Source organism: Bos mutus, chromosome 21, assembly GCF_027580195.1.
Source record: "Bos mutus isolate GX-2022 chromosome 21, NWIPB_WYAK_1.1, whole genome shotgun sequence".
NCBI lineage: Eukaryota > Metazoa > Chordata > Mammalia > Artiodactyla > Bovidae > Bos > Bos mutus.
In genome coordinates this window covers 54,299,204-54,322,346 of record NC_091637.1, presented here as the reverse complement: position 1 = coordinate 54,322,346, position 23,143 = coordinate 54,299,204, and the positions used below count along the sequence as shown (strand labels likewise).

The 23,143-nt window shown below is 43.2% G+C and overlaps 3 protein-coding genes across 8 annotated transcripts in view; 1 reads left to right on the top strand and 2 right to left on the bottom strand.

Annotated features, from left to right (window-relative positions):
* TUBGCP4 (tubulin gamma complex component 4) overlaps positions 1-10,921 on the bottom strand; it is a 41,916-nt gene extending 30,995 nt beyond the window's left edge. Inside the window, exons 1-5 of the mRNA XM_005892597.3 lie at positions 10,605-10,921; positions 5,228-5,356; positions 1,334-1,456; positions 1,015-1,068; positions 547-603 (exon numbers count right to left, since the gene is read on the bottom strand). Coding sequence (XP_005892659.2) covers positions 547-603; positions 1,015-1,068; positions 1,334-1,456; positions 5,228-5,356; positions 10,605-10,682 — 441 coding nt within the window. The 5' untranslated portion in view covers positions 10,683-10,921. The remainder of the gene's footprint in view (positions 1-546; positions 604-1,014; positions 1,069-1,333; positions 1,457-5,227; positions 5,357-10,604) is intronic.
* Positions 10,922-11,124: 203 nt separating this feature from the next.
* Positions 11,125-23,074, top strand: ZSCAN29 (zinc finger and SCAN domain containing 29). Of its 6 annotated transcripts, none has more exons than XM_070358811.1 (6): positions 11,125-11,434; positions 11,968-12,403; positions 12,812-13,016; positions 14,838-15,533; positions 17,371-17,838; positions 19,909-23,074. In XM_070358811.1, the coding sequence occupies exons 2-6, from the start codon at positions 12,089-12,091 to the stop codon at positions 20,772-20,774; spliced, it is 2,550 nt and encodes an 849-aa protein (XP_070214912.1). In that variant the 5' UTR covers positions 11,125-11,434; positions 11,968-12,088; the 3' UTR covers positions 20,775-23,074. The 6 variants fall into 6 exon arrangements, with proteins under 6 accessions (XP_070214912.1, XP_070214913.1, XP_070214911.1 ...); XM_070358812.1 differs by having other exon boundaries at positions 11,125-11,475; XM_070358810.1 differs by having other exon boundaries at positions 11,125-11,503.
* MAPDA (N6-Methyl-AMP deaminase) overlaps positions 17,754-23,143 on the bottom strand; it is a 29,958-nt gene continuing 24,568 nt past the window's right edge. Inside the window, exon 13 of the mRNA XM_070358817.1 lies at positions 17,754-17,887. The gene's annotated coding sequence lies outside the window, so the exon portion shown is untranslated. The remainder of the gene's footprint in view (positions 17,888-23,143) is intronic.

Here is a 23,143-nt window from a genome sequence, read left to right as displayed (position 1 = left end):
AAAGCATCTCAATTATTAATCCTACTCAGAAAAGACATTCTCTGGACACTGGAGACCCTCTTCTCAATGCATATGATAAAAACTTGTGATAAGAGGCATATTTAACTAATGAACAGCTGGGTTTCACCCAATGACTAAACAATACTCAGAAAGCTGCCAACACCCTAATAATAAACCTATTACCTTCTTTCTAAGGATTAACTTTCTACTTCTTCTCAAGTTCCATATCCAAAGTTTTGAATCTTTAGTGTACAAAACTCTCACCTTCAAGTATCCATAGCTTTATCCTCTACCCAGCAGCATTCTTGGGGACATCTGTTACTATTTACCCCAGCTTTTGGACCAGGAGGTGCTTAAGGGCAGGGTCATAACTTATTTTTGCTTTGCTGATACTTAGCATGATACCCAAGCAGATATTGCTGAATGAATGAATGAATGAATAAATAAAATCTACCGAAAACTAGGGTCTTCAAAAAGGAATGTAAAGGAAAATGAATTATGATTATGTCCTTGGTGCTTACCCCAGCAAAAGGAAAAAGTACTCACCTTTTGACTTTTAATTTGTTCTACTACAACCATCACAGAGGGGAAAAGGAGCTGGAACTACAAAGTAGAGAATGATTAGGATGGTATATATTCAAGCACAAGGAAAAAAATTAACTCAGGAAATGCCTTTGTTTTTAACCAGTCCATATATCATAAAGATGGCAATGCCACAGAACAGCCAGGATCCTAAGGCAATCTGATGTGGGGGTTGGCTGTAGATAGAACGGCAGACATGAGCAGTTTCTGTGTCTGAGGCGCATAACTGCTAATACTGAGGCCAATGTAGAGCATTAACATCAGACAGTAAGTTTTCATTAAATGTGGAACTCTTCAAACAGTTCTGATCTAGGAAAACCTATGAAATAACAAATGCTGGGCTCTGAAACCAGAAGGAAAAAAGTTCTCAAAAATAATATCCTGAGTTAGAGTATTCCAATGATATCAACAGATTCCAAAGCATTTTGTTACCTGGTCTAAGGAGTAATTGACATGTGATATGGAGAGATGGGGGTCAGCCAGGAACTGCAACAAAAAACACTGTGATTAGGGCTCCATATATAGTATCTTGAGTCTATTTCATCTGTGAAAACTAGAAGGGAATCTGAGAGTAGGTTTAGGGTTCATTTTAGGGTACTGAGAATTGATCACTTACAGAAGATAATTAATTCTGATTTTCGGATGAAAATAGCTCACTCTTAGCTACCTGACCATATCAGAGGGCATCTCACATCAGGAATGTGCCCTCATCTGCAGTCCCAGAGGTGTGGCTCCCCACGTCTCTTCTCACCTCTTGTTCCAAATCAAGTAGTGCCTGGCGGTAAGGCTGCAAAACTGAATCCAGCCCCGTGCAGAAGGCCCTGAGGTAGATTCCATGTGACCCACCTTGGCCCTGCTGAGATGGATGGTGATCCTGAAATCAACAAAGAGAAGTCAGCTTTTCAGCTCACAGCCTGAAACCTGAGGAAGACATTATCCTTTATTAATGGCATTATTTTTGCTTAAATAATTTCCAATCAAAGTAGTGTTTCCATGAGAGGAAAATCTGACTGAAGAGACAGATTTTGAGTCCTGACCTTTTAAAATGTGATAATGTTTTAATTTTCCAAGTGTCTGAGATTTTACAAACTGGGTATTCTTCCACACTATCACTAGAGATTTTTTAACAACTCAGTTCTAACCTTGTAACTTCTGGCTTAAATCCCTTTGGTGGCTTCCTCTTACCCAAGAATAATATCTAAACTCCTCTACATAGCATACCGGAGAAGGCAATGGCACCCCACTCTGGTACTCTTGATGGAGGAGCCTGGTAGGCTGCAGTCCATGGGGTCGCTTAAGAGTCAAGACAGGACTGAGCGGCTTCACTTTCACTTTTCATTTTCATGCATTGAAGGAGGAAATGGCAACCCACTCCAGTGTTCTTGCCTGGAGAATCCCAGGGAAGGGGGAGCCTGGTGGGCTGCCGTCTATAGGGTCACACAGAGTCGGACACGACTGAAGCGACTTAGCAGCACATAGCATACGGTGACTTCTGTATTCTGGCCCTTACCCTCTCTCCAAAATTATCTTTTACTGCTTTCAACTTCACATCCTCATTTCCAAATTAATCAACAGTTCCCCGAACGTGCCTTATTTCTATCTTGCACCTCCATGAATCTGAGTGTGTTCTGCTTACAATTGTGTGCCCATGCTTGTGACAAATACCTACTCTTCCTGCGGGACCCAACTCAAGCATCTTTTCCCTGCAAAGCCCTTTCTAACTCTCCCCAGAGAATTAATAGCTCCCCTCTGTTGCTTTTATAGCATCTCTATTCAGTGCTGGAATTGAACTTTTGATTATTTGTTCCCTCATTAGACCAACAGCTTCAAGAAGCAAGGGCTCACACTTTGTCCATCTTTGCATTTCATTTCCTAGCACAGTTCTTTGAAGAGAGGGTAACTATTGAATAAATAAAATGACCTCAGTCCTCCTCCTAACAACCCTTCTCCTGTCTCACATGGCAATTCATTAAAAACACGAATCTGACAGCCAACACGGGAAGTTAGAAGATGCTCACCAAGAGGCTATTTACAAATATGGCTTGTCTTTCAAGAAAGCTGTAGTTTTTCTATAAAAGCATTCTTCTTCTTTTACATGGGGGAACTGTAACTAACAGTTGACTAGAGGCCATGATGACTAGGCTTTCTGGGTGGTCAGGCTCTGGTGGCAGTAGATACCATAGGAGAATTAAGCAAAAAATGTGGTAGGAAGCTTGGGCTCAGGGGTTATAAGGCACAGTGTAGCCAGAGGATGCCACAAAGGATACTAGCAGTTCCTGGAGATAAATGTTCACAGCTATAATAAGAACATGGGCATAGGGTGAAACAGACCAGACTAGCTTACAACCAGGCAGTTGTTTTTTTGATCTTGTATCATTTCAGAGAACTGAATGTCTTCATTTATCACAAAATGAAAGAGAAATTGCTTTTTATTTTTCAGAAAAAATAAATAAATAAATAAGAGGTGCTACAAATAGCTTTAGGAATTGGAAAAGTAGGAATCCACATATAAAATCCACATAGTCATGTGAATATAGAAGAGGTTAGCTTTTCTTAAAGTGATATATTGTTGTTGTTAGTCACTAAGTCATGTCTGACTCTTCTGTGACCCCATGGATTGTAGCCTGCAAGGCTCCTCTGTCCATGGGATTTCCCAGGTCAAAAATACTGAAGCAGGCTGCCATTTCTTCTCTAGGGGATCTTCCCAACACAGGCATGGAATCCGCGTCTCCTGAATTGTGAGTTGAGTTCAATCGCTCAGTCGTGTCCAACCCTTTGTGACCCCATGGACTGCAGCACGCCAGGCCTCCCTGTCCATCACCAACTCCCAGAGTTTACTCAAACTCATGCCCATTGAGTCGGTGATGCCATCCAACCATCTGTCTCATCCTCTGTCATCCCCTTCTCCTCCTGCCTTCAATCTTTCCCAGCATCAGGGTCTTTTCCAACGAGTCAGTTCTTCACATCAGGTGGCCAAAGTGTTGGAGTTTCAGCTTCAGCATCAGTCCTTCCAATGAATATTCAGGATTGATTTCCCTTAGGATGGACTGGCTGGATCTCCCTGCAGTCCAAGGAACTCTCAAGAGTTTTCTCCAACACCACAGTTCAAAAGCATCAATTCTTTGGTACTCAGTTTTCTTCACAGTCCAACTCTCACATCCACATGTGACTACTGGAAAAACCATAGCTTTGACTAGACAGACCTTTTTGGCACAGTAATGTCTCTGCTTTTTAATACGTTATCTAGCTTGGTCATAAATTTTCTTCCAAGGAGCAAGTGTCTTTTAATTTCATGGCTGCAGTCACCACCTGCAGTGATTTTGGAGCCCAAGAAAATACAGCCTCTCACTGTTTCAATTGTTTCCCCATCTGTTTGCCATAAAGTGATGGGACCAGATGCCATGATCTTAGTTTTCTGAATGTTGAGTTTTAAGCCAACTTTTTCACTCTCCCGCATTATAGGCAGATTGTTTATTGCTGAGCCACCACAGAAACCCCAAAGTTACAAACACTTAAAATTAGAGCCCTTTTCATCTATATCAGGATATACACAGGTTCCAAATTTGATCATTGTGTTATTATTATTATGTTTTCATAGCAAACTAGCATTGATTAGATTTTGAATTCAAGTTTAGCTTATGTACTTTCTCTGCAACAAAATCTCTTTGATAGAACCAGAATCCCTGTCCCAGAAACGAACATTTATAAGGCATTATCCTCCAACATCTTTGCCCCATAGAAAACCACCAAGGGCCTGACAAGTGCTTACAGAAGAAGCAGATGGTGCTGACTGCATTTGTTTCAGAAAAGCACCCTTCCTTTCCCATTCTAGAAGAGAAGCCTTTCTCTTAGAGCAGAATCAATCTTTCCACTGGGAAATAGTCACCACTGAATCAGTCACACAATGTAGCAATCTTTTTACTTACCACTGACAGAACTGCAGACTGTTAAAAATAAAATAGAACTTTAAAACTTCTCTTAAAGATTGTTTGTGGGTCTGCTGTATACCAGGCACTTCACAGGAACTACCTTGTTTAATCCCCACAACCCTATGAGATAGGTACCATCTATTATCCCCATTTTATAGGTGAGGAAACAGCCTCAGGTTGCTGCTGAGCAGTCTATGGTCAGTAAGGGATGGACAGGACATCAATCTTTGGCTTCTACACTATAAAGCATTGACTTCCAATTCCTATTAATGAACAATATTTATTAAGTTTCACCACATGCCAAGAACCTTCTCCAGTTTAACTTTATTTACAAATTAAAAAAACAAAGCCTGAAGATTTGAATTGCCTGCCTCGATGTGAGTACAGCAGTTAGAAGCAAAGCAACAAAGGAACTGGAAAGGATGCTTTGTGTTTTCACCTCTGGAATTGGAACCCTGATCCAATTCAAACTGATTTAATTTAGGTTCCTAAAACTTGGGCAAAGCGTACTTTCTCAATCTGCCTAAACTGGTCCCCACGTATATTTTCCCCTTGTTGGAGGGAGAGTCACCTTGCCCTTCACTTGAATAATTCCAGTGGTGAGACATTCATTACTTCTTAACACTTATGTCACATGAATTACCAATGGAATCACTGAAAGTCTGACTTAGCCCCTGCCCACAGGAGGTGTACATTCTCAGAAAACAGAAACCTACCTGCTGCTGCACATGGCCTGTGTACTGTTCAATGAACTCGGTGAAGCGAATGTAGTCTGTGCCCAGCCGGCAGAGTCGATTCAAGACACTGGTTTCACTGGGATGAAGAAATGGGAAGTCCTGTGACACCTGGAGGAGGAGAATAATGCTAAGAATGCTGATGCCTGCTATTCACTGCTCGCTACAACTGCTGTCTCCCTTTGCAAGATGCCTATTTAACATCGATAAGTTCTGGATAACAAAAGAATTTTCAAGTCACTACAAAGACCTTATTCCCTAGCCCTAGCCTAATTAGTCACTTATTGAAATGGGTGGTAATGCATGGTAAAGAATTTAAACAATACAAAATGGTGTACATTAAAAATAAGTCAATCTCCTCAGAGGCAGCCACTATCACCTATTTCTTTTTTTGCTAATTGAGGTATAAATATTATATTGATTTCAGATGCACAATGTAGTGATTCCGTATTTTTAAAGATTACACACTGTACAAAGTTATTACAAGAGACTATGCTCCTGTGCTGTACATTACAAGCCCGCGACTTACTTACAACTGGTAGTTTGTACTCAATGCCCTTCATCTATCTCATCCCTCACCCTACCCCTCTTCCTTTTGGAAATGGCCATTTGGCCTCTGTATCTACGCACCTGCTTCTGTTTTGCTATATTTGTTCATTTTGTTTTCTATATTCCATATGTAAGTGATTTCATATAGTATTTGTCTTTGCCTGATTTCACTAAGCATAATACCCTCCAGGCCTATCCACGTTGTCACAAACGGCAAGATTTCATTCTTTTTCATGGCTGAGTGTATTACCTATTTCTTATGAAATCTTTCTTCCTGGGATGATCTATAAGGATATTTGGGGTTTTTGACCTGGTTTCAACAAAGTCTCTTGAGCAATACTGCTCTAACTTGGATCTGCACACTCCAGAGGTTTCTCAAACATACTCATAGGATTTACAAATTCTCTCTGAAATTTTAAATTTTGTTTTCACTTCAGTAAAAATGTAAAGCTTAAAAGAAAAGAACAAAAAAAGTAAAGTTAATGTAGCATATTTAATCTGTAAGAGCACTTTAAAACAGGACATATAATTTACTATCCATATTTTCATTCATATTTTTAATTTAAATCATGGCCAAATGATAACTTAGTATGGTATATAAAGATTTCACAGCAGTTCAAGCAGAAAAATAGTAGTGAGAGAATATATTCATTCAATCAACTTAAAAAGAAATTCATGGCAAAATATGCACAAAAGTTATCAGTTCAGCCATCACCCAGTGTACAGTCTGGTGGCATTAACCGCATTCACACTGTTGGGCAGCCATCACCACCAGCATCTCCAGAATATTCTTCTTTCCAGATGAAAACTCTGTACCTACGACTCTCCATTGTTCCTTAACCCACAGACCCTGCCAAGTACCCTTCTGATTCTGTCTCTATGAATTTGACTGCTTTACAATATTGATTCTTTTGTGACTGGCTTGTTTCACTTAGCATAGTGTCTTCAAGGTTCATCCATGTTGTAGCACATGTTAGAATATCTCTCCTTTTTAAGCTGGAATAATATTCCATTGTGGGCTTCCCAGGTGGCTCAGTGTTAAAGGATCCGCCTGCCAATGCTGAGATGCAGGTTCCATCCCTGGATTTGGGAAGATTCCCTAGAGGAGGAAATGGCAACCCACTCCAGTATTCTTGCCTGGGAAATCCCATGGATAGGGGAGCCTGGCGAGCTACAGTCCATGGGGTCGCAAAAAGAGTCAAACCCAACTCAGACTAAACAACAACAACAACATTCCGTTGATATTTGTTGTATTTTGTGTAATCACTTCCTTTGTCTACGGACAAACTGCTTCTACCTTTTGGCTATTGTCAATAATGCTGCTATGAACATGGTGTACAAATACCTATCAGAGTCTCTGCTTTCACTTCTTTGGGTTATATACCTAGGAATAAAACTGCTGGCTCATTTGGTAATTCTCTGTTTAAGTTCTGGGGGAGCTGCCATATCTTTTTCCTCAGGGACTGCACCATTCTACATTTCCACCAGCAATGCACAAGGGTTCCAATTTCTCTACATCCCCACCAACACTTGTTATTTTCTGTTTTTTTGGTAATAACCATCCTAAAGGATATAAAACGATATCTCATTGTGCATTTTCCTAAAGAATCATGCTATTGATCATCTTTTCATTTGTTTATTGGCCATTGAATATCTTCTTTGGACAATCAACCAACTTTTAGTGACCACCTACTTATCCCAGGCACTGTGCTAACTTTCCATAAATAAGGAGCAAAGTCAGATATATTTACTACTCACAAGGAACTCAGAATATTTCATATTCATAATGTATTATATTTTGTGGAAGCCATTTTTATATGATAGTAAATGTAATAAATAGGCAAAAAAGAATTTTTCTGTTACTGATTCCACAATAATTTGATTAAGAATCCATTTAAAGTAGACTTAATGACACAATGTTAACCATATCTTCAAGTTAATAACTTTTAAGAGGTAGCATGACCAGTGCTTAAGAACCTGGTCTCTGGAGTCAGAATGCTTGGGTTTGAATCTGAGTCACCTCTTACTTCCTTGAAATCTTAGGCAAGCAATACCCTCATCTTTCATACCTATAAAGTAGAGATAATAACTTTGAGGATTAAATATGTAAATCACATGTGCTAAGCACATAGCCAAGTGCTCAATACATGTCAGCAATTTCTTATTATTCAGTTCAGTTCAGTCGCTCAGTCGTGTCCGACTCTTTGCGACCCCATGAACCACAGCACGCGAGGCCTCCCTGTCCATCACCAACTCCCAGAGTCCACTCAAACCCATGTCCGTTGAGTTGGTGATGCCATCCAACCATCTCATCCTCTGTCGTCCCCTTCTCCTCCCGTCCTCAATCTTTCCCAGCACCAGGGTCTTTTCCAATGAGTACTATTTCTTATTATTAGGACGGCCCTATGCAGTTATTAAGTGATAATACTACTAAAATTGGCATTTGTGCAGTGTTGCAGGAATTTTAGAAAAGTTCAAGGTCTGGTTATTCTGAAACAGCAAATGATACCTTAAAGTTATTGGTACTGTTTAGTATAACCTACTTATATGAACAGAGTTACTAAAGTCAAAATAGGAAATAGCCAGATCAGCAGCAAAATCATTCTACTATGAAACTCAAGTGTTGACAATTTAGGTTTAGCAAAACAAAAGTATATGCTGCATTAGCTCAATGGTTCTCAATTGGGGCAATTTTGCCCCCAAGGGAGAGGGTAATGTCTGGAGGTATTTTTGGTTGCCAGGGGTCCTACTGGCATCTAGTGAGTAGAGATCACAGATGCTGCTGAACATCTTATAACGCACAGGACAGTCCCCACAACAAAGAATTTCCAGTCCAAAATGTCACAGTGCCAACACTGAGAGGCTGCGTCAGATTGTCAATGTGAATTATCAATTTGGTAGCATTATTTACTTTGTAAAAATAATTGGGTTTACAGTTGTTCAAGAACAATATGAGTTTATACTTAGCTTAATGTGTGTACATATTCTATATTACAATAAAATTATTTTTATCAACAGAGAACATTCATGACAATTTTACCCTTTATACAAATGTGAAAAACACTGTCCTGAAGAAAGTATGCAATATTTGCTGGTTTGGGTAAAATTTTTTCTTTCATAAGTATCTTTTAATTAAAAAAAAATTTATTTGGCTGTGCTGGATCTTAGCTTCGACATGCAAACTCTTAGTTGTAGCATGTGGGATCTAGTTCCCTGACCATGGTTTGAACCCAGGCTCCCTGCACTGGGAGCACGAGTTTAGCTACTGGACCATCAGGGAAGTCCCTCACAAATATCTTAATACCAGTATGTGGCAGAAACTGTTAGGTGCTTCTGCAACATCTATGAAGATCACTGGGGCCTTTGCCCCCATAGGCAACCTATGTGACAGAAAGACTATATGTGTAGGTAACAACAATAAATCATATGAATTATGATGTCCTCTAAAGGAAATAAGTTGCTGTGATGGAAAATAATGGCATTAGAAGTATAAAGAGGTGGTTAGAGAAAGTTTTTCTTAGACGGTAACTTTAAAACTGAGAACTTAAAGAGGAAAATATCCAACTAAGACTTTTTATAAGAAAAAAAGGAAGGCAGCTATTATTCCCATATTCTGTTGTCTCTTTTTACTTCATAGTCAAGAGCACACAATTACTTTCTGAGCCTTTTCCTCCTACATGCCTGGCATTGTGCTAGTTTTACAGGTGCAAAGAAATAAGAGGAATCTGTTTGATGTGTAAGTTGTAAAAACCAAGAATGTAATTCTTCTGCTCCTCCACAGCTTATACTACCAATTCTCATACAAACAGGCATGACTTTGTGATCAGACAGAGCTAGATTCAAATCTTGCCTTTTTAAGACCAGCCACCATAAAGTCCTCTGAGCTCCAGTTTGCTCTTTTGTAAACTGAGGCCAACAATACGTAAGTTACTAAGTTATGGAAATGATTAGAATAATATTACTGGAAGCAGAAGTAGAAAAGAGTGGTTCAAATACTGAAGTCAGACAGACCTGGGTTCAAGACCCTAAACTTATTCTCTGTGATCCCTGACACCGGAAATTAATCTCTGATATGGAGATAGGTGGTTGTGAAGATTAAAGCATACAGGTAAATCATATATATAGTATATACATAGCCCCCTTGAAATCCCTGGATACACGAAAAGCCTCCCCTGCTCCAAATTCTCTGAGTGCAGAGATTTTTCCAGCAAGGAGTAATAAGGAACTCACTCACTTTTTCACTCAACAAAACTGGCTGAATCCTTATTGTAAACTGAAAATGAAGTCTCCAGTCGTGTCTGACTCTGCGACCCCGTGGACTGCAGCCTACCAGTCTCCATCCACGGGATTCTCCAGGCAAGAATACTGGAGTGGGTTGCCATTTCCTTCTCCATATTGTATATTAGGCACTGTGTATTTGGTCTAGCTTTCAAAACTCAGTTTAAAACGTTGTGCAAGCATGAAAATGGGAGAAAGGGCCTCTCTCATTTTTACGTCCAGTTCTCCAGCAACTCTCGCCCAGACACTTCAACCGTAGGCCTGGTCCGCGATTCCCTCCTCCCCTAAGGCAGAGCCAGTAGGGATCCACCCTCCGCTTTCCGCCTAGGCCCAACCCTCTCCAGGTGTCTAATCCATCCCTAAGCCCCTAGGGCACAGCCCTCAGGTTACCCGTCCAGGGATACGCCCCCCACGCCTCGGTCGGTCCTTGCCAGCCCCGCCTTCTTGCTCCCTCAGACTCCTCCTCCCAAGCGCTAGCGCGGGTCCACCCGTTCCGAGCTCGCTAGTTCCCGCGCTCCGAGCCGGACAGTACCTGGAGGCCACTCCGCTTGTTCCAGGTGAAAATGGACCCTGGGTACCCGCTCAGAGCCAAGAGCAGTTCGTGGATCATTCCCACGGCGGACCTCGAGTCCCTATATCCGTCGCACCCTCCTCCAGAGCCTCAGCTGGAGACCAAGAAGGCGAGCGCTCCCTTCTCTATGCGCGCACAGGTCTCCGGGACGCACCGTTCTTCCTGACTTTACCCGCCGAGACAACTGCAGGGGAGACAGGACAGAAAGCAGCCGGCGCGCCGCGTCCCGGAAGTGCGCCGAGCTCAGCAGGGCCCACTCGCCGGCTGCAGCCGGTGCCCCGCAAGAGTCGCGGGAGCTGCCCTTGCGCATGCGCCTTTGACTCCCGAGGCACCAACTCGGACTTCCGGTTTGGAAGCTGGACTGGGAGGCTGGCGAGCCCGGGCTGGAGCCAGACCCTGACTGGGTGAGGCTGGCCGGTGGGCAGAGATGCAAGCGGGTTGAGCGATAGCCTGAGAGGAAGAAGCTCTCAGGTGTGTGCCACAGGGTGCCCTCAGGGCGCCTTAGTCCGGTCGGAGGCCTCTGGAGGGACTCATGACGGCTCCGAGAGTGACCTGGCCGGAGGGAACGAAGACAAAGAGGCCGGAACCCCGCACCCGCCGCTCCTAGACCTGAGCTCCGCGCTCGCGAACCTCGGAGCGCCTGGCCACCACCCGAACTCGTCCTCAGGAGACCCATGACTACTGCCCCCTCGGAATTCCTCTCTCCACCAACTCAGTGTGACTCTCCCCAAACCCACCCGGACCTCGCTTCAGGAGCCAAAATCAGCTTCTTTGAATGCGCGAGGTTTCCCGTCAGTAGTTCCCGGATGTTTACTGACCGCTTACTTTTGCTGTGAGGGAAAACAGAGACCCAGTATTCAGTACTTGATTTTTGTTTGGGGTGGGAATTGGTAGTGGTGGAGTCTCAGGGAGAGGGGCGGGCTGTGAGGGCCTGGGGAAGGACGGCGGAGATCAGCTGCGACCCGCTGGACAGAGGCTTTTTGTTACCTTCAGCAGAATGGTGACCTGACTTTAGAACCTCCCGAGCTCCAGGTCTCCCAAATGGTTCGAACTCACTGGTCAGGGGAGCTCCATGGGTCAGATTTGGGGGCGGTGGAAGAGTAGACAGTACTTTCTATCCTTTGCTGCTTCTCCGGGCTGCCCTGGATGTTGCCCAGAAATGCAGCCTTTGAATGGTCTCTCACCTTCATGCTCAGTTTTGACTTCCTGACCTGAAGCTGGTGCTACCTCAGGTGACCACTTGGAGCATATGGGCAGTCAGGCCAGCTCTGGCAAGACCCTAGACATATATTCCTTCTGATAGTGCCATCTCTCTCTGCCCTAGGAAGAAACTGCTTACTGAGAGAGACTCATCTGCAGGTGATTCTCCAAGGACATGGGAAGATGGGTGTAAGCCCTGGAACCTAGACCTTTAAGTGAAGGGAAGCTGCTTCCTGCTGTGAACCATGGCCAAACCCACCCTGAGAGGGAATGGCTCTAACTCTGAGGCCTTCCGACAGCGCTTCAGGAAATTTCATTATCAGGAGGTGGCTGGGCCCCGGGAGGCTTTCAGCCAACTCTGGGAACTCTGCTGTCGTTGGCTAAGGCCAGAGGTGCGCACCAAGGAGCAGATTGTAGAATTGTTGGTGCTAGAGCAGTTCCTGACCGTCTTACCTGGGGAGATCCAGAACTGGGTACAAAAGCAATGTCCAGAAAGTGGAGAGGAGGCAGTGACTCTGGTGGAAGACTTAGAAAGAGAGCCTGGAAGACCTGGACGTTCGGTGAGCAGGGAGGGGGAATTCAGAAGTATGTGACTGGGAAGGGGCAGGATAAAAGGCCAAATTAAGGCACAGTCTCCATTAGATGCTCCTACTTCTGGTCCTTCAAAAGGTAACTTTTTCAGACAGGTTATTGGGAGATGCCACCTGAATGTAACTTTTCGACATAATGAGAGGGGAATCCTTTTTTAGTGTGGAATTGGGTTTACTATTTTGTTCTGGAGTTCCAGCTGCTCTAAGCTAACAGTAATGGAGTAAGAAAGACCCTTGTTCTATTAACCAACCCCCTACCACCACCCCAACCCTAGCCATGTCCCAAAGGGATGATCTCTTTTGGGATATTAACTAGACTCCTCTGGGAATACCCCTCATTATGACCTTGCAGTGACAATTCATGGGGGTTGTTTCCAGGTCACAGTCTCTGTGAAGGGGCAGGAAGTGCGCTTGGAGAAGATGACACCCCTGAAATCATCACAAGAGTTATTAAGTGTTCGGCAGGAGTCAGTGGAACCCCAGCCCAGGGGTGTACCCAAGAAAGAGAGGGCAAGAAGCCCAGACCTGGGACCACAGGAGCAGATGAACCCAAAGGAGAAGCTCAGACCTTTTCAAAGGAGCGGTGAGGAGTAGATTCATGTGGGAAGATAGGATGCCGTTCTAAGTTGGGAAGTAGGGTTGGGAGCTGTGAGTGGGAAATGGATTTCAGGAATGAGTGGAAATGGAGCATGCAGCTGTTGGGGACCTCCTTAAGGCAAGTAGCTTAGCTCTCTGTTGTGATAAGTACTCTTATACTTCCTCTTTTGATAAGTCTGCCAGAGAATGGCTCTCTATAGTTTTTACCAGGACTTGGAATTTCTTTTCTCCTGGTAATGACGACACTAAGTCTGAATTTTCTAGATAAAAATTATTTTCTATACTTGGCTTATCTTCCCTTTAGTCATTTTCTTTCTCCATATTAAACTAGATTTGTTTAAGCTTTTCCCCAGAAGCTCCATTCTTCAGAGCTAGTAAGTTTTTGTTACTGTCCTTTGGAAAATTCTTCAAACATCATGTTAATTGTGGAGAATTAAATTATATATATTACTCCAGTGAGGGTCTGGCAGGTAGAGGCAGACTAAGAATTTTACTTCAGAATTTCATTATACTTTCTTTCAGTATAACTCAACTAATGATTATCATTCACCTGATACTCCCAGGTCTCTTCCTGATTGTCTTTGTGCCTGGTTCTTATTCTTAAACTTGGTTTTGTGGAACTTGTTTTTCGTCTTTGTACTCTGCTGAGTTCCATGTTGTACGTTGTTTTCCTCGAACACTTCAACTTGTTGAGGTGGTTTTGAATTCTGATGTTATCATCCCAGACGCCAGCCTTCCCAGCCAGGCTGGTAGTGGTCTCTGTCTAGTCATCCAGATGCAGTCCCTCAACCCCACTTGCAAAATCGATCCATTTTGAACACCTACCAACATGCTTAACACCATGCAGGGTACTTGGAACGAGGAAAGGTACCTCTCAGAGAGCCTATAGTATGATTGAGAATGTAAAAGTGAACATAAATATGTGAACTGAACTGTATTCAAACAGTGCCAAACAATGACTTGTTACTCAGTTGTGTGAGTACAATAGGGGTTGAAAGAGCAGGAGACGAAGGAGGGCTGTATGGAAGGCTTCAGGGGGGCACTAATGGGTTAAATTTGCATAGAAGGGAGGGAGTTAAAGGAAAGGCAAGGCAGAGTGGTGAATGTGTGCTGCGTTCTGGAGAGAGGAGTCTGGTATGAATGGGCTGTGCCCATTCATAAATAAAGGAATAAAGGATATATACTGAGGGAAAAGCCTCTAGAAGTTACTGACAAAGTGTGAGAAATGGAACAGTTGAAGACAGTCTCTTCCTTGCAATCACTCTTGAGTTTAATTCTCTAGTCCCAAGTAGAGAACCACAGCTGAGCCTTGAACAACATGAGTCTGAACTGCACGGGTCCACTTATACACAGCGATCTTTCCATAGTAATGACTACAGTACTGTAGTTGGTTAAGTCTACAGACGTGGAGGAACGTGGATACAGAGGGCCTACTGTGAGCTCTGCTCGGATTAACTCCCATGTCATTGAAGAGTCAGCTCTCTAGGAGGCAGGAGGTGACTGTTTTCAGCAGTGCCAGGACCTGCATACAAGTAGTCAGGAGAGCTAAGCAGTAACTTGGAGCAGAATTATCTGCTCTGAACACACAAGAGGACACTTTCCTCTGTCACCTGGCTCTGTAAAGTATTTCTCATTTTTTGAGGTTTTATGTATTTTCCTCACTTTCTTCAATCCACTGATCTTTCTGAAAACATTTTCTTACTTTTCTTTATAAGCTTCTTGGATTAAAAAAAAAGCAAGTCTGAATTCATACTTTTTTATGACCATTCCAAACTATGATATCCTTTGTTTGCTTCCCTGCAAGCAGGATTTCCATGTTCTAAATCCAGCATGGTCTCCAGGATGGAGCAAGGAGAGCCATGGATCCCAGATCTGGGCTCCAAGGAGAAGGAACTCCCAAGAGGCAGTCACACAGAAGACAGACGAATGTCTGCTGATCTGTTACCATCCAGGAGAGAGAGAAGCAGCTGGGTGGACCAGGATCACTGGGGCTTTGAGGATGAGAAGGTGGCAGGTGTGCACTGGGGCCATGAAGAGACCAGAACTCTCCTCGCAATTCTCAGTCAGCCTGAGTTTTATGAGGCTCTCCGAAACTGTCATCGAAACAGCCAAGTGTACGGGGCTGTGGCGGAGCGGCTCCGGGAGTTTGGGTTCCTCCGGACCCTGGAGCAGTGCAGGACCAAGTTCAAAGGTCTCCAGAAGAACTATCGGAAAGTCAAGAGTGGCCACCCACCTGAGACCTGTCCCTTTTTTGAAGAGATGGAAGCCCTGATGAGTGCCCAGGTCATTGCCCTGCCCAGTAACGGCCCGGAGGAGGCGGCCTCTCACTCTGGCCTGGGAGGCAGTGATGCTGAGACCAAGGAGCCAGAGCAAGAGGGCTGGCACCATGAAGGGGGAGAGGAGACCACGGCTGAAGAGTCCGACAGTGACGAAGTGGGCCAAGAGGCCACTCCCCAGGACCCTGACAGCTCCACCACACCTGTCCTTTTCCGTAGCCCAAGTGGTAAGCCTTTCTTCTTGGCATTTTAGGATTAGACGGAGGAATTATGAGGTTGGGTGTGGAGTTAGTAAACTTAATGTCACTTGCCAGCTTTGTCACTTAAGAGAATAGAGGTATTTCTCAGTTCTTTATGTATTTCCTTCTCTTGTGGGAAAACCAGTGAGTTAATAGTAAGTAAAGAAAAATATTAAATATTATAAAGAAATACACTCAAAATTCAAGTGAGTCCTGAAAAGGAGTACCATTCCTTCTGTTTCTTTCTTAAAATATATTTTCCTGATTATAAAATCACTGAAGGCTGAGAAAATCTTGGCAGTATAGTATCTTTAAGGAGAAACAGTTTATCTGTTGAGTGCCTTATATGAACTGGTGTTTTATTTTTATCCTCCAAACTCAAGTTTATTATGTGTTCCTTTTTACTTAAAAGAGCATAGTGAAGGACTGTCTAAAGTTGGGAAAACATTTTCTACGTTTCCTCCATGAGATTTGTATCACATATTGGCATTTTAACAGGACCCAGTTTTGCAGCAAGAAATCTTGTTTAACACTCTATTGAAATATTATTTGCCTATGGAACCATCTTTAAATATCACATTATTACTGATGTAATCTGTACAACTAAGCTGTTATGGGAAAAGCACCACATATGAAGCAGGAGGCTTTGTTTCTAATCCTGCCCACTCATCAGCCAGGGGAGCATTTCACAGTTTGTGTCCTCAACTGTAAGGTATGGACAGAGCTAACTCCAAAGCTGCAGTTCTACTGTGAACACTTATCTATTCCTTCCACGTTTTATTACGTGTTGTTACTTTTGCTCTGTTCTAGTCTTCTTGTCTTGTACTTTTTCCTTTAAAAAAAAATAATTCTCTTTCCCTTTTTGTCACTGGAATAAATTTAGGTAAATCACAAACATGGCCCATGTGCTAGTTGCTATTACTTTCTTTATCTGTGTTCTTTTTGTCTTTTTCCACTGCTTTTTCTCTGTCTTCCAATTATTTCCCTATTGCTTCACTGGCAGAGAGTGGAGGATAATGGAAGCAATGTCATTGCCACCTGGCTCTCAAGTGGGAGGAAAGCTCTTGGAACCTCCCTTCCCTTTAGCTTGAGGGACCTTCAGGGAGCAGAGTCTCTTAGTCATCCTGATGAAGTTCTGCCCATGTTGGGGACCAGGAGGTGCTCAATGCTCTGCTTCCTTCCTCCTCCTGGCTCTGCCAGTCCTCTGCTACTAAGGAGAAGGTGCCTGACCACAGGTTCTTATCTTGTACCCTTCAGGCCTTTGCTATTGTTGGGCTGGCTTTTTGAGACTGTGGCCAGGTGAAGAAGGGCCATAAAAGGGAGTGCATTAGGCAGCAGTATGAATCTGAAAAAGACTGTTCCTTGGGATTTTGAGACATTCTTTGGGAGACTTAATTTATAAGGAAGTAGGGCTGGTAGGAAAACATTGATCAGAGAATTTAAGGATGGCTCCTGGCTGACAGTGACTGACTGTAGGTCTTGTAACCAGTTATTTTCTAGTTAGGATCAGAACTCCAGAACTGCTAGAAGAATGGGGAAATGCCTTCTGTACACTTGCCTCAGTGTACATAATGATCACTACTGTGATCAGCTGAAAAGGCCTTTTAAATTGAATGTAGGAGTCAAGGTCTCTGTGAAACTGATATGGACCAGAGAAGCAGGACATCCTGAGAGTCTGCATTGATTTGGAAATGTGAGGTGTTCTTGCCTTCTCACCTAGGAGCCCAAGCTTAGGCGACTTTTCATGATGCAGATGCTAGGACTGAGGAATTGCGGCTATAAAGCCCTGCATTAAGTGGTGCTAAAACTTCTCTTCTGGTGGCAGGTGTGCACTGGGGCTATGAAGAGACAAAGACCTACCTTGGAATTCTTAGTGAGACTCAGTTTTACGAAGCCCTTCGGAACTGTCACCGCAACAGCCAGTTGTATGGAGCCGTGGCTGAGCGGTTATGGGAATATGGCTTCCTCAGGACACCGGAGCAGTGTCGGACCAAGTTTAAGAGCCTACAGACCAGCTATCGGAAAGTCAAGAATGGCCAAGCACCAGAGACCTGTCCCTTCTTTGAAGAGATGGACGCTTTGGTGAATGCCCGGGTGGCTGCCCGGCCCAGTGACGGCCAGGAAGAAGAGACAGCCTTATGCCCCATGCAGGAGACCAGTGAGGCTGAAGCCGAAAAGCAAGCCGAGCCGGCAGTCGAGGCCATAGAAGATGATTCTGAAGATGATGAAGAGGATCCCGAGATACCTCCAGAGGCACTGACCCGTGCTCCAGTCTTATTTCAGAGCCCCAGCGGTAAGATCCTGTTCTTAAGGTAGAAGCAGCAAAGGGGAGGCAGTGGCATCTAGAAGAAAAATTATCAGATTGAGGACCAGGAGAACTGGCCTCTACACCCAATACTCAGGGATTCTTCTCTTTTCTCCAGGTTTCCTGTCTATTTAGGCAGCTTTCCACTTGACTTGCCTCCTCACGCTATAGCATCAATCTGAGATGGCTGCAGACTTTGTAAATGTGCCCTCATCTGCACGTGAGCTGCTCAGTTACTAGCCAGTGTACCTGGCAGGGACTCTGAAAGCTAACATTTCCCAAACGGCATGTCCTGTACACACAGTACATGAAGTTGGGTTTTTAAAGCTCATTCTCATTTCTGCTTTTTCTTCTAGTTTCAGCTTATACACCATCTGTATGCCTGCTTTATTCATATCTATGAAAACCTGATAATCTCTTTCTTCAGACACACTTAACGCAAAGTCTGAAATTTCTGAGGGAACTGACCCTTTGAATCTTATTTACTGTTGAAGAAAAAAAAAACATAAAACTTCATTATGGCTTCCCTCCTTGCAGGAAGAATTCTGTTTTTGGAGTCATACATATATATGTATGTGAATATAGACTATGTTATTAGTTGAGTACCTTAAAGCAAGTTACTTAACCCTGTAATTTTGCTTATTTATTAAGACCGGCCTCACAAGATTGATGTAAGTGAAGTACCACAGTGAGGCACCTAGCACGGTACTTGGGCATTTGATAAACAATAGTTTTCTTTTCCAAAATATTCTTTAGATCTGCATTCTCCAAGTGTGCTCCACAGAGCATCAACTCCATGAAGCTATTAACATGTTCCACTAAGTAACAGCTTCTAGGTTTAGGAAATGCTAAGTACCCCTCTCAGAGGCTTATAATTTATAGTCACATATTTAAGTTTCTGAGATTTCAGTTAATATAATGAACCTCCATTTCATGGGTCTAATCCTAACACTGGGCTTCTGGGTAGAAATAGTGCTTTAAGGGGTACATGTTCTCAGATTTAGTCCAGGGAATTGGGATCCAGAGTTTATCTGAAACCTCTGAAAATTCTACAAATTCAAACTGAATTTGCAAACTGAAACTTTCCAAGTATCTACAAATTCTCATAGCCTAGGCCTGGGAAGCCTGGCATTTGGCTCTTAGAGGAATATTAAAGCTTAGTTTGGGCATTAGAGTAGTGCTTTGGAACATCTAGTGATTATTTGTCCATGGGCAAAGAGAAAGTTTCAAAGAGAGAGCACCTACCAAAGTTTCTCTCTCAGAAGGCCTTTTGTTCTTTGAAAGACAACAGGTATCTTTCTACCCTGTTTTTATTCTCAACACATGGAATTTGAGGGTGAAAAGGACTTATGTAGCTCTTCCTCAATATAGAAGTTCCCCAGTTTCCCTGGACATTCTTTTCTTATCCCTTTAGTTACTGGCAAAGAATGTAAACCGTGACAGGCCTGAGATGAGGCTAAAATACAGCATTAGAAAGTGTCTTTCCTGCATAATCATAGTCATGGTTTTATCTTAAATCTGGCAGGTTTTTCTTGGTATACTGAGAGGATTTTCTGAAGATCCCAGATATCCAGGAAAAAGAGTTAAAAGAACATATTCATCAGTTCCCCTGTAGATGAGAAGCATGTGACAGATTACCAAATAGGTTTTAATAGACAGTAGTTATTTAGGACAGAGAAGGCGATGGCACCCCACTCCAGTACTCTTGCCTGGAAAATGCCATGGACGGAGGAGCCTGGTGGGCTGCAGTCCATGGGGTCGCTAAGAGTCGGACACGACTGAGCGACTTCACTTCCACTTTTCACTTTCATGCATTGGAGAAGGAAATGGCAACCCACTCCAGTGTTCTTGCCTGGAGAATCCCAGGGATGGGGGAGCCTGGTGGGCTGCCGTCTATGGGGTCGCACAGAGTCGGACACGACTGAAGCGACTTAGCAGCAGCAGTTATTTAGGATCTAGAGCTCCCTAATTTTTATGTTAAGTCATCTAATGTGATACTTTACAGTCACACATAATAATTGATAAAATGGGTAACTTAAATTTCTATTCTTATGTTAGGTTTCGAGGCTGGATTTGAGAATGAAGAGAATCTAAAACGGGATATTTCTGAGGAAGTACAACTACATAAGACATTACTTGCAAGGTCTGAAAGGAAAATTCCCCGGCATCTTAATCAAAGTAAAGGCAATGAGAGTGAATGCAGATCTGGAAGACAGTGGGAAAACACGCCGGGAGAGAAAAAAGGAAAACCAACATTCCCTGAAAGTTTAGGTAAGGTCCCAAGTCATCAGAGACCTTACTTGGGAGAGAGACCCTATAAATATCTGAGATACAGCAAAAGCTTTGGTCCAAACTCCCACCCTATGCATCAGCTAGCCCATCAAGTGGAAAATCCATATAAATGTGCCGATTGCGGGAAAAGCTTCAGTCGGAGTGCTCGCCTCATTAGACACCGGAGGATCCACACTGGAGAGAAACCTTATCAATGTCTTGACTGTGGGAAAAGTTTCCGTGACAGCTCCAATTTCATCACCCACAGAAGAATCCACACAGGAGAGAAACCGTATGAGTGTGGTGAGTGTGGAAAACGCTTCAATCAGAGCTCAAGCCTTATCATTCACCAGAGAACCCACACAGGAGAAAAGCCCTATCAGTGTGAAGAGTGCGGGAAGAGTTTCAATAACAGCTCTCATTTCAGTGCACATCGGAGGATACACACAGGAGAGAGACCCCACGTGTGTCCCGACTGTGGGAAGAGCTTCAGCAAGAGTTCTGACTTACGTGCACACCACAGAACCCACACTGGAGAGAAGCCCTACGGGTGTCAAGACTGTGGCAAGTGCTTCAGTAAAAGTTCTGCTCTTAACAAGCACCGAGAGATCCACACACGAGAGAAACTTCTGTCACAGCCAGCACCTAAGTAAGCCCTTGAGGATCTATGAGAAAAACAGCCTCATTACATGTATTGAAATTGTTTGGAAACAGTTCTCCAGTAGTGAGATCCATCTCCTAATCTGTGCCCAACTAGTTAAGCAAACAGTCTAGAATTTACCCCACTGCTTGTTCCTGTGTTTCTCTCAGATCTAGAGTAAGAATGAAAGAAAGATTCGTTCCCTCTCCTTGCTTGTATTGACGGTAACACCCTTTCCTCTCAGAGCCTGAGTTGTTCCCCTAACAGAGAGGACACAGTAGCAGATCCTGTGAATCCGATGTGTACTCTTTACTCATCACATTATTCAGTTGCATTTCAACTAGAAAAACCCACACTGCAGCATTTCATGGAGAAGTAGTAAGGATTCTCACTGAATGGGTCTAGCTCTTTATACAGTAATGGAAATGCAAAGAAGAATGATTTTTTTTCCTGCTCACTTAAGTCTGTGCTCAGAATGATATACTTATCACACACACTCCTTTACCTTAAAGAAGGAGCCTTTAAGTGTCCAGTCTGGTTCTGACCTATAAACCATTTTGTCAAGAATCTAGGTGTGCCATATGGGGGAAGAGTGTAAACCTCATATAAACAGAGAGTTGTGAACCCTGGATTTCTTACTGTCTTCAAAGCCCCAGAAGCTTTGGAATAGAGTAACGTTGTATTTACAGCATCTAGTGTGATTTTTTTCTGGTCTGTCTCATCTAAAAGTTGTCTGTCCCTTGTGGTCCAGAAGCCCAAAGAGGAAGGCAAGTGGATGCAGTAGTAGGGAAAGCAGCTAGAACTGCCAGAGGGACTGCCATAATCCACACACCCTAACACCTGGGTGAGTGTCACGCACCCTGTGGGCACAATACTAATGTGCGATGAGCAGAAGCCACTGGCCATGTTCCCACAGACTGGGAAAACAGACCACTTTGTGCCAAAAATTCTTTACCCTAATTGTAAGGAGGACAGATTATCTTTGGTCAGTGGAGTTGACAATACTTACACACACACACGCACACATATTCAACTGTATACATCTATTTTTAAAAGCAGCTCTTCAAACAAGTGTAATTCTGATACCATAAAGATGGTATTGAATTAACTGCCCACATATTCACAGTAGTATGAGCCTGTACAGCACAAGTTAAACAGACCCCGTCCTTGTCCTTACAACCTACAACAGATGACACTGACAGGAACAAATGGTGCACACGTACAGTTACAACAGTTTTAGAGAAATTTAGAAAGCTAGGTAGTAACACTATGCATAAAAGTTAAGGTCTAAAGCATTAGAGTTTGGGGAAAAAATGAGAGGTATTTCCTTCTCTTTAACCAGGAAGGTTTCATGAAGCAGGAAGTGCTGAGAGGGAAGGTTTACTGGGCAAGATGAACGTTCCAAAACTAATTGTAAAACTGCATGCTGAATGAGTGAGAAATGGGAAAACTGGGGAGCAAGGGAACAGAGGGCAAAGGACAGACTAAGGAAGGTGAGACAAAGCTCAGAGCAGCACAGAATTTGAGGGGTACCACGATAAGGGCTGTGCAGGGGGCAGAGAGGGACTTGCTTCAGCTGAAACGTGGAGTGCCAGGAAAATCACGAACGGGCTTCCATCCCCCAGAATATTAATATATCGGGTCCTGTGCTGCACTTACTGATGAGGCAACAGCTGACTGGCACTGGGTAAGAAAGATGAGAAGTTTTAGGGGACTAGCTCCTATGGGAGACAAAGGTCAGGAACCAGTATCCTGAGAGAAGATATTTCGATTGGCAGGTCAAAGGAAAGAAGATGCCCAATGGCTAAGGTCAGATAAGTAGCCCTGTCACAGTCACATTAATGAGCTCTCAGATAGGAATGAGATCTGGGAGAGAAATGGGGAGATAGGATATTCTAAAATCCATAGCTTACTGTGGTAGACAGTAATGATGTCTACCAATGATGAATTGGAGTTCTGGTGCTGAGGGAATTTCCTGAGTCTTAGGAATTAAGGGGAGGTGGTATCTCAGTTACGTTGCCTAAACAGACAGGGAGAGAACAATAAATACCAGTATAAAGCAATGCCTCAGGATCTGAGATAGTTTAGGAAGTGTGCTGTAATGTTTTTTAAAAATGAGAGTACTGTGTTCAGTATGTCTGTGTATAGTCTTGTGGAAAAAGCACTGGTTGTGGTATCAACAGATATGAATTCTGTTTCCAGATGTCTTACATGTAAGTCAACCTGCCTCCATTTCCCTTTGTGTAAAGCAGAACAATGTTTACACCTTAATTTGCCTCTCAGGGATACCAAGTTAATAAAAATTATAAAGTGCCCAGTGGTTCTTCAAGTGCTTTTTTAAAAAATGTATATATGCAAAGTATGATTAAGTCATTCCTGGAA